This window comes from Chiloscyllium punctatum, chromosome 36, assembly GCF_047496795.1.
Source record: "Chiloscyllium punctatum isolate Juve2018m chromosome 36, sChiPun1.3, whole genome shotgun sequence".
Taxonomy (NCBI): Eukaryota; Metazoa; Chordata; class Chondrichthyes; order Orectolobiformes; family Hemiscylliidae; genus Chiloscyllium; species Chiloscyllium punctatum.
In genome coordinates, this window is record NC_092774.1 from 7,718,056 (window position 1) to 7,727,993 (window position 9,938).

General features: G+C 40.5%; 1 protein-coding gene across 1 annotated transcript; it reads left to right on the top strand.

The window, feature by feature from the left end:
• Window positions 1-431: 431 nt before the first annotated feature.
• LOC140459958 (melatonin receptor type 1B-like) lies at window positions 432-7,053 on the top strand. Its single transcript, XM_072554387.1, has 2 exons — window positions 432-471; window positions 6,158-7,053. The coding sequence occupies exons 1-2, from the start codon at window positions 432-434 to the stop codon at window positions 7,051-7,053; spliced, it is 936 nt and encodes a 311-aa protein (XP_072410488.1).
• The last annotated feature ends 2,885 nt before the right edge of the window (window positions 7,054-9,938 follow it).

Sequence of the window (9,938 nt, forward strand, 5' to 3'; positions counted from 1 at the left end):
TTGTCTTTTTTTAATTTTTATTATTTCTGTAGGCAAAACCAGAGGTGGAAAGTACTTCATGTTGTTCGAGTATCAGAACTGGAGTTTCCCAGTTAACAGAGTACCTCGCCGACTGCGAGAGTTTTGCTGGAACTGATGCAAAGAGCTTGTGGGTCTAAGAAAATAGTCAGAAAAACAAATAAAGGAATGAATAAATGAACAAGTAAAATTTCAATAAATGTGAAGGTAGAATCGATTTTTTCTTGGACTGCAATTGCTGGCAAGTGCCATTGGGAGGCATAGGGACTCACTGGTTCGCAAGGCTGCTTCCCTGCGCTCGAGATGCAGGTTATATTTCACCCTCCTGCGACTATCTGCGTCGAGTTTGCACATTCTTACGATGCAGTGGGTGCTCTGATATTCGCCCACAGTTCAGTGATGTGCAGGCTAGGATGAATGACTGTGGGAAAATTGTGTTTACAGAACTAGGATGTATGTTTTCCGGAATGTAGATTACAATCTATATTCAATTAGGCTGAATGGCCTACTTCTGGATTCGAGGGATTCAACAGTATCAAAAGCTGTTTTGCTTTAACGTAACCTTGCATCATTGCAAATGTACATCATGCATTAATATCAGATGCAGTGTGCCAAAATGATAGCTCACCAACAAGTATTCATGCAATATTAAAGATGAATATCGCCATTGCCAGCAGCGCCCGTGAAAGGACAATGGATATTTCAAGGAAAAAATACACTGTTGTAAAATCTCCCTTTTCTGAATGGGAATGGTGAGAAAGCAGCGATACATCTCAACACAGTATCCAACCAATGACTGAAGTGAATGTACTACTGACAAGTTTCAGATGATGCAAAATTCAATGAAAAGTCAAGTGGTGAGCGTGACTCCAAGTGCCTTCAAGCGGACAAAGACAGAGACTGCATCAGTGAGTGCGATTATAACGCCTTCTGGCGGGATCTCTGGGAAATTTGCACTGCCAGGAAATGAACGATTTATGGATGGGGCAATACCAAATGATGAATTTTCAGGGAAGCATTCTTGAGATTGTTAGATTAAATAACTATTGAAGTTCAAAGAAAGGCCTTCATGTTTCATTCTGTTGTAATTTAATCTGATTTTTTCTCACTATTCTGTCATGCAAAAGTATTATTACTGCATTTATCTGCTTTCTCTTATCTCCTTCAAGGTTTCTGTCTTGAAATTATTATGGTTCTTCACCTCCGTCCTCTTATCCAATTGTCTTTACTTCTGACCATCTTTAACTTTTGCAAGTCGATATTTTCGGTTGTAATTTCCTCTCATTTCCCTTCGTTCGGATTTTTGAATCCCACAATAACACAGATACTTCAAATCAACACAGCGGAATACTCGAGCCATCTGTATAATCTGATATAACCTTCTTCAGTATCAAACATCCCCTCTGATGACATCCACAAACTTACTAACCATATCTTTTATCTGCTCCACAAAATCATTTACATAAAGGACAAACCTAAGGGGACGCAGCAGCTGATGATTGTGAGTGGTATGAAGCGGAACCTGAACAAAAGCACTATTTCAATGCATCTTCTTCACTTGTCCGTCTTGGTAGCAGACATCGTTAGTGTTCGAGATATTACTGGCTGATGGTTGGTGAGTAATCACTATGTATCTTGCGAATGGTGCATACTGCTGTCCAGAGAATGTCATGACGAAAGTTGCAGGAGGAAGATGGGATGCCTGTGAATGAGAATGCTTTGCCATAGATGCCGTCGAGCATCTAAAATGTTTTTGAAAGCTTTGCACTTATCATTGCAGATGTAATATTTATATCGTTAAACAAGTTCAGTTTCAGAACTATGGTAATGCCTGAGGTTGTTGACAGTCGGAGAATCAACTATGGTAATGCCATTGAACCTCTGGATGCAAAGTTTAGAATACTTGCTGTTGCAAATGGTCACTGCATGGAACTTGGCTGATGTGAATGTTATCTTCACTTATCAGTAGAAATTTAGGATTGTCCTGATCTTCCATGTCATCATGAAGGTGAACTGCTTCAATATCTGTGGAGTGGCAAATGATTCCGAGCCGTGTGAAATCATCATCAAATATCCCATCTTCTGACATTGTGATGGAGGGAAGGCAACTGATTAAGCAGGTGAAGATTGTTGGATGACACAATATGGCTGTTTCTCTTCTTATTTTTCATTGCAGAAGCTGGAGTCGTGCACGTTGCACTATGTCTGATTGCAATATTTCTGATTGGAATGTCCCACAGAATACTGAATATAATGAAATACTGTCGAAAGTTTTAAGGAAGGATACAGAGTGGAAAGTTTTTTTTATCAAAGAGATTGGTAATGAGAAGCCTCCTTATTTCGGCAGAGTGGAAAGAGGCGTCGAGGGAGGGACTTCCAGGGATTAAATCCTCGACAGCTATAGGTTGAAGTGACAGCTATGACCTGCTTCAGGGATGCACAGGAGGACAGAATTGGAGGCACGTTGTGATGGTAGATGGTTTTAGAATTTCAAATTGATGCAACTTGAAACATTGTTCTACTTACAAATATGAAAGTGAGATATATCAAAGTGAGGCATTGCCAGGCGGGAAGCCAATGTAGGGTAATGTGCCTGGGAGAAGGGATGAACTGGATACTGTACACTTACCTGGAACACAAATTCGAATCCACCCTTGTCTGTGTGGAGTTTTACACATCTTTCCTGCGTCTGCATAGGTATTTGCTGCGTGGTCAGAATTCCTCCCACAGTCCAAAGATATACATGTTAGATGGGTTGACCATGCTAAATGGCATCATGTTAAGCACGGTGTATGCAGGTTAGGTGAGTTTACTGTGATAAATACGGGCCTACCGGGACTCGGTGGGTGTGGACCAGATGCTCTTTGGAGGTTCGTTAAATACTCAATGCGCCTATCAGCCTCTTCCCACACAGTAGGGATTCTATACTTCTATCATGTTTGGAAGGACAAGTGGATATGAGCAGAGAGCAGAAATTGGATTGACAAATGACTTATCCATTGTGATTCTATGTATTTTAAAAGAGTAATTGCCAGAAAGTGACTAAGGATGTTTTAAGATGATATCAATAACAGTCTGGATGAGACAACAGCTGTAATTTGAAATTAGAGCAGTATCATCTCGCTCTTTTGACCTCTTCCTTCTAACTTGATGGCAATCATAATGCTATCCCGAGGTCAGTGCAGACTCTCGCGTGGCATTACCTACGATCTAATGGCGATAGTTATGGCTGATTTCCTTGTTATTATCACTGGATGCATTCTGAATAGGATCGGCCACATTTACTACAGATACACTATCCTGTCTAATACACTAGTGAGTATGTTTAGCGCAGTGGTGGTTAACATCAGCCGAAATGGATCAATCTCGCTGTCAGTAACCTTCACGATTCGTTGTTTTGTGGTTATCTCCTGCCAGAGCCTGAGCAGCAAAAACTGCACCGAGAAAACTGCTTTGCGCCTCATGGGAGGGATCTGATCCTTGTTCTGCATCAAGAGCGCCCCATTTTACTTTGTCTCTCATCCCTTGCTTATACTGGAAGGGATGCCTTCTCTCTGTGTCATCAAGGCAATCTTCTACACCTTGCTTGCTTGGAAGAACTACCGCTACCGTGACCATGTCTCAATTACACTCACACACCCATTCACACTCAAACACATGTGCGCATCTTCTCACAGGCATATACTCTGTCACCAACACGCACACACTGCATCAAGAGCACACACGCACACGCATACGTATGCACACACACAGTTTCTCCCTCTCCCACACACACATGTTTTCTGTCTCTCTCTCTCCCTCACACCCATGCACACGCACATGTAAGTCTATGGGTTGAAATTATATTTGCAGATTTGTCTTTGAAGTTTATTCTATTTTGTTCAAAAAACTCACAATCTGTAGGCAATCAGTTCATGTGGTATTTGAAACTTCCTACTTTGGAAATCAAAATAGTCGGACTTAAGGTTGGGATACAGATAGACATTAACCCAACACATTTAATGTCTAAGCTGAGGTGTCACTTTTTTCTAATTAAACCTTAATTTATATCGGGACTATGACGTGAAAGCAGTTCTGAGATATACATATCAATATTCGAAACCTGTATCCTCATTGTAAGTGGTTAAAGACTTAACAGCGATCTGATTTTGTGCAATCCGTCGCATCAGTCGTTTGACACTATGATCTTTTATTATTAATGCTGTGTTCTATGATCCTGCCACACTAGCTACCTGACGAAGGAGCAGCTCACCAAAATCTAGTCCTTCTGAATAAACTTGTTGGATTGCAACCTGCTGTTGTGCGATTTTATTTTTGACATTATGATATAATTATTCTGACTGGACTCGACTGACAAGCCTACCTGCAGCTTACATGAATTAAGCTACCACTTAGTTAAATGATATTAATGAGTTTCCAAAACCTATGATTCAAACAATCATTATTTGATTGTCACGCTCCGCGTCACTAATTGTTGCGACATACAACTATTAACAGTCAGCCATTCTTAAGATAACTCATTCCTTCCTACTGTTTGATTTTTATTCATTACTTCATCACAGCACCTTAACATCAATCTCGTAAGATCTCATCAACTTACCGATTTCCTGTCTGGCATGTTATCAAAAACTTTCAAATGTTCGAAAATACATTGCACACAGTGGTTGTCCCTTATTAGTGCTAAAATTAGAATCCACACAACGAATTCCAATGGGTTTTCCAAACATTAATTTCCTTTTATAACTTCATACTGAGTCATCTCAAACATATCATTATTGCAAAATGTCTACTTATCGTCTCCTTCATTATATGACGTGGCTTTTTCCTTATAACCAACATTCAACATGTCTTTGGTCCTGTTTTCTTATCCCACTCTTCTTATATAGTTGGGTTGTTTGCCCATCTATCTAAACCTCAGGAACCATTCAGGAATTTCTCGAATTTCCAAGGATAACCATCAGTGCAATCACTGTCTCTCCCCAAATCATTCAAGATTCTGGAATGGACTCCATTTGGTCGAGGAAGATATCAATCTTTATTTCAAGAAGTTTTCTGTTCTCATTTGCTAAAGCGTTTTCATGCGCTGGTATCAGATACCATGCTTCTCAGATGTCATTCATCATTGTTAAACCGTTATTTCAAACTGTTGAGCTTTAAATATAGAAGGATTTACGACAGCAAAACCGTAGAATGCAAGTCTTTAACTAATTTCACAACTAAAGAGACGAAACAATTGGGAAAATCGCAGAGAAGGGCTGAGAGTTCCTTCAAATTAGGCAAAAGACATAAGCTCATGTTTTGAAATCGGGAATCCATTTGATGGAGAAATTAAATCACTTGGAAGGGGGCTTTCAATTTGCAGGTTGGTATTCTCAGTGTACGTATGTGCAATTCTGAAACATTCCAATGTTACACAGATGGCATGAAATAGTGAGTAATTAGGTTTGTTCGCCAGACTGAAACGACGGTACGTGTTGAAAATTAATTAACACTCTCGAGATTCTGAAGCATTATAAATTAGAGACCTTTTGTTTGTGTCATGGAGCTCAAGTGAGAAGTTTTGTGATTTCCATTAGCTTATAACAAGTGATGCATGGCCCAGCGAGTGGCCCTTTCTATGCCATTTATTATCCAGCTCTTGCTGCTATTGGTGTCCCTGGTAAGTTACAGATTCCAAACATTTGCTTTTTAATTGCAAGAAAATCTTTTGTATTAAATCTCAGGAATGTCGTTTCTTCTGATCCTCACTACTGAAGGAATTGAGCGCAGGTCTCTATACATGTGTCAAAGGTTGAGCTTTCCTCGATTGCATCCTCTGCAGTGCACAGCAACATTCTATCCAAAATGTAATATTGAGCAATTATGAAACAATTGGTTGTTACAACATTGAGTTTTGAATTGTAATATGTAGCACTGCCTGAATATTAATCAGAATAACTGCACAAAATTAAATTCACTTGCAATGCTGGAACTTACTGGTGTATGGAATAATACGCTGTTGTTGCGTTCGATATTCTTATGCACAGATTACATGATAATCCCAAAGAAAATCATTGCAGGTAGGTCATTATTTTAAAGATTAAAAGTGTATCTAGTTATTACTCAGGTCCGTTCAATAATACTTTGCAACTTCCCCCAGCCAACCTGCTGGCGATCGTCATACTATTACGAGGACGGTGTGGACTCTCTGGGTGCACCACCTATTACTTGGTGGGGATAGCAGTGAGTGATTTTCTTGTGATCATCACTGGGTGCATCCTGAATCGGATCGGTGGCATTTACTTCCGACACAGCACACTGTCCACAACCACTGCCTGCGCAGTCAGCACCGTGATGATCTATACCAGCCGAGATGGCTCAGTCTGGCTGACCGTGGCATTCACCATCGATCGTTTCGTGGCCATATGCTGCCAGAGTATGAAGACCAGATATTGCACTGAGAAAACTGCATCACTGTTCATTGGAGTGGTTTGTGTCCTAAGCTGTATAAAGAACCTGCCTTCCTACTTTGTCTACCAGCCCTTGTACATTGTGGACGGGATTTCCTGGTTCTGTGACTTCAGAGACACGTACTATAACTCACCTGCATGGAAATCCTACGACTGGCTGAATCACATCTTGACGCCTATTCTCCCGTTCCTTCTTATTCTACTGCTCAATGCCATGACTGTCAGATATATCTTGGTGGCCAACAGTGCCCGAAGGAGGCTTCGGGGCTTGGCGAGCCACGGAGACTCAGAAACGGCCAACCGCAAGAGGTCCATCATACTGCTCTTCACTATCTCGCTCAGTTTCCTCCTTCTGTGGGTCACCTATGTCGGGCGCTTCCTCTATGTGCGGGTTACAGGTGAGGCATATTTCAGTGGCTTAGATTTCACTGACCCACAGTTTATTCTCCAAGAAACGACGAACATGCTGCAAATATTAAGTTCCTGCAACAACGTCTTCATTTATGCAATATCCCAGAACAAATTCCGAGATGAACTGAAGAAGGTGATGCTGTCTCCCTTCACAACTCTCGCTGTGTGCAAATAATTATTACATGTGCTCCATCGATCAGAGTGACTCAGTGCGTAAAATATTCTCTCCTACTAAAAACTAAATAATGTTTGTGCGTTTCGTGCTTCACTACCGGAGATATGACCAGTCCCTTTTCCAGCCTTTACATTGCCTGTTATTAAGACAAACGGAAAATAAAAACCAGCCGAAGAAATGTTTTTTTATGGATGTGAGACGAAACTGTGTTCTATACCTCTGATAACTGCTCTATACTTCTCGTGGTCTCGGCTAAGTCATTTGATATTTATCTATTTTGCTGCTTCCCCCCTTCCCTCTCAGTCGCCATTCTGTCCTTCCTTCCTTCCTTCTTCTCCATCATTTGTGTCTCAGGATTATTGCGTCTATTTATTTGAATCGCTCACGTTGCCTTTTACTTTGACATAGATCCGATGAACAGCTCATTACATCCTCAAATATATTCTCGACAGTTTTCATGTTCTCACTGCATCATTCAATCCATGCCTCTCCTGCTAAAGCTCAGATTTACTTTTTGCAGCTCCAGAGAGCTCGGCGCCTCCACCCGTCCCAGCCTCTACACACCAAACCTTGACATGCAGACATATATTCTGGACCTAAAGACAAATGTAACGCTCGTTCCTTTAACCACAAGGAAATCAATGTTATTTTCATGATTTCCCAACATTGCGTTTTGAACAATATTCTATAAAGCAAACAGAAACGATGCCTTGCTTGTGCTGCAGACAATCAACACACCTGCCAGGTCCTAATTATTATTCCTCTCCTTTCCCTCTGTGAATATTCTTAATGGACTAAGGACAAATCTGGTGGTGAATTCGGAAAAAAAATAAGTGTCCACATTCAATCAGAGAAATTTAATATTTCTGCTATTTATTCTGCAATGAAAACAATGTTATCATGAGGACGAACAATTGCTCCTCAATTCCAACTATTGTGGACAGCTACATTGTTATTTATCTGTTTTAAATCACACTAATCATTTAATTTTTTTAAAAAATGTGTGTCATACATTCTTAGGAAGCGATCATGTCCACCAAGTTTATTGCGTATTATTCATGCTACAATAGGGCTAGGATTTATAGAAGTTTCAACATTCGTGCTAAATGAAGATGAAATGCAACAAGAGAATTGAACACGTCCCTTTAATTTACCATGTTCTTATCGGTGAGAGCACGGGTAAGTGGAGCTGATTCCACAAAACAAATCAGCGATGACCTTATTATATGGTGGAGCAAGCTCAAAACGTCGAAGCGCCTATTTCTTCTCCTAATTCTTATGTTCCTATCACAGTCAACTGGGACACGCAGTTTTCTGATGATGAGTCACCCGACCCAAAATTTTAACTCTGCTTTCTCCCAACAGCTGCTGCCACACCTGCTGCGTTTCGCCAGCAACTTGAGTTTAGTTTCAGATCTTCAGCATGCATAGCACATTATTTTATTGTTATGGTACAGACAGTAATATGAAATACCAATTAACGATTGTTCTGATCGAATTTTTGAAAGTTCTGTACATGAAGTGGACTTTGAGAAAACACTTTTTTTGTTTGCATATCTCGATGAGTTGGCAATTTACACGACTTTAATCTTTCCTGTGTTGCATCTGTATGCTGCATAGTACAGTTTGCTTCACCACCGAACACCGACAGGACTGCGTTATTCTGGACCTGTGAATCGAGAACGTGTCATTTTGGAGCTGTTATCATGAAGGTGCAATGGCAATACGCAACAACCCACAACGTGTTTAACGTTGTACAGGTTGATCCAATGTCTCATTATTAGAATCCTGTGACAGGTCATTGTATCTCAAACAGGATACAGCAATTCCCTGTTTTGCTAGATCTTGCTGGAACAAAACGAGTTTCTGAATTTTCTATCGCACGTCATTCCTGTAACAAGAAAAACATTTTGGAACACCATGAAGATGCAAAATAAATTTGTTGTTTCCGGTTCTCGAAATTGACGGCATTCCTTTCAATAATAGGTTTATGCCAATTAAAGTGTTGTGTCCGAATGGTAAGTATCAGCTATCACTTTGAATTCGGGAACCACATTAGATCCACTCCTGATCTCACTGTTTGCCGAGACGCTCCGAGAGGTTTTGTACACAGTCAGCCCAGTTCTGAGTCTCTGTGGGACTCAGTGCGCAGTAATACACTGCAGAGTCTGTTAGTTCTGTTTCCAAAACTTTCAGCTGCTTTGTGCGGTTCACATGGTCAAAGTCCCAGGAGAGCTTGTCTGGTAGAAAACTCGTTTTCTGGCTATATTGGTTTGTCTGCAGCAGAAAATTCATGGTCCCGTTGGAAGGTTGACGGTACCAGAACAGAGCAGGATTGTTGTTTATTGTAGAGAACTTACAGAACAACAGGATATCATCACCCTCGTTTACTGTGATTACAGACGAAGTTTGTGAGACAGAATCGCCACGACAAAGTCCTGTAAGAGCCAAGAATGATAGAAATTTAATGAGGCACTTCAACATTCTTATCTCATATAATCAGCCCGTTTACCTTCATCAACAACCCGAGAAAACAAATCAGGGAATTTGGACTGGGATCAATTTCATATGAGGAGATCATTCCCCATTTCATCTCCCACAACGTGAAAGGAAAAATGAAATATGTTGGTGAATATAAAATACTTTCTTCTGTCGAATCATCTCAATGGCCTCAGTCCTGCCTGAATTACCAGTCTAACAATTCCACTGCCATTCATTCACGTAAATTTGCAAATTTCTCCCGAAATCTGCTCATTGTTGGGGCGAGTTTAGACCTAGATGATTTTATTTGGGAGAATATATTGTTGCTTCAGTATCACCTAAATTGGTCGAGTAAACGTAAGTCCCAGCAGAGAGATGACACACATAAGTAGACAAGTTTTCAA

Bases quoted from the DNA above. Each gene is read 5' to 3' on its own strand.
- LOC140459958 (XM_072554387.1), top strand. From the start codon at position 432: ATGAATGACTGTGGGAAAATTGTGTTTACAGAACTAGGAT. The intron at 472-6,157 runs GTATGTTTTCCG...AACTTCCCCCAG, and splicing joins TGTGTTTACAGAACTAGGAT to CCAACCTGCTGGCGATCGTC.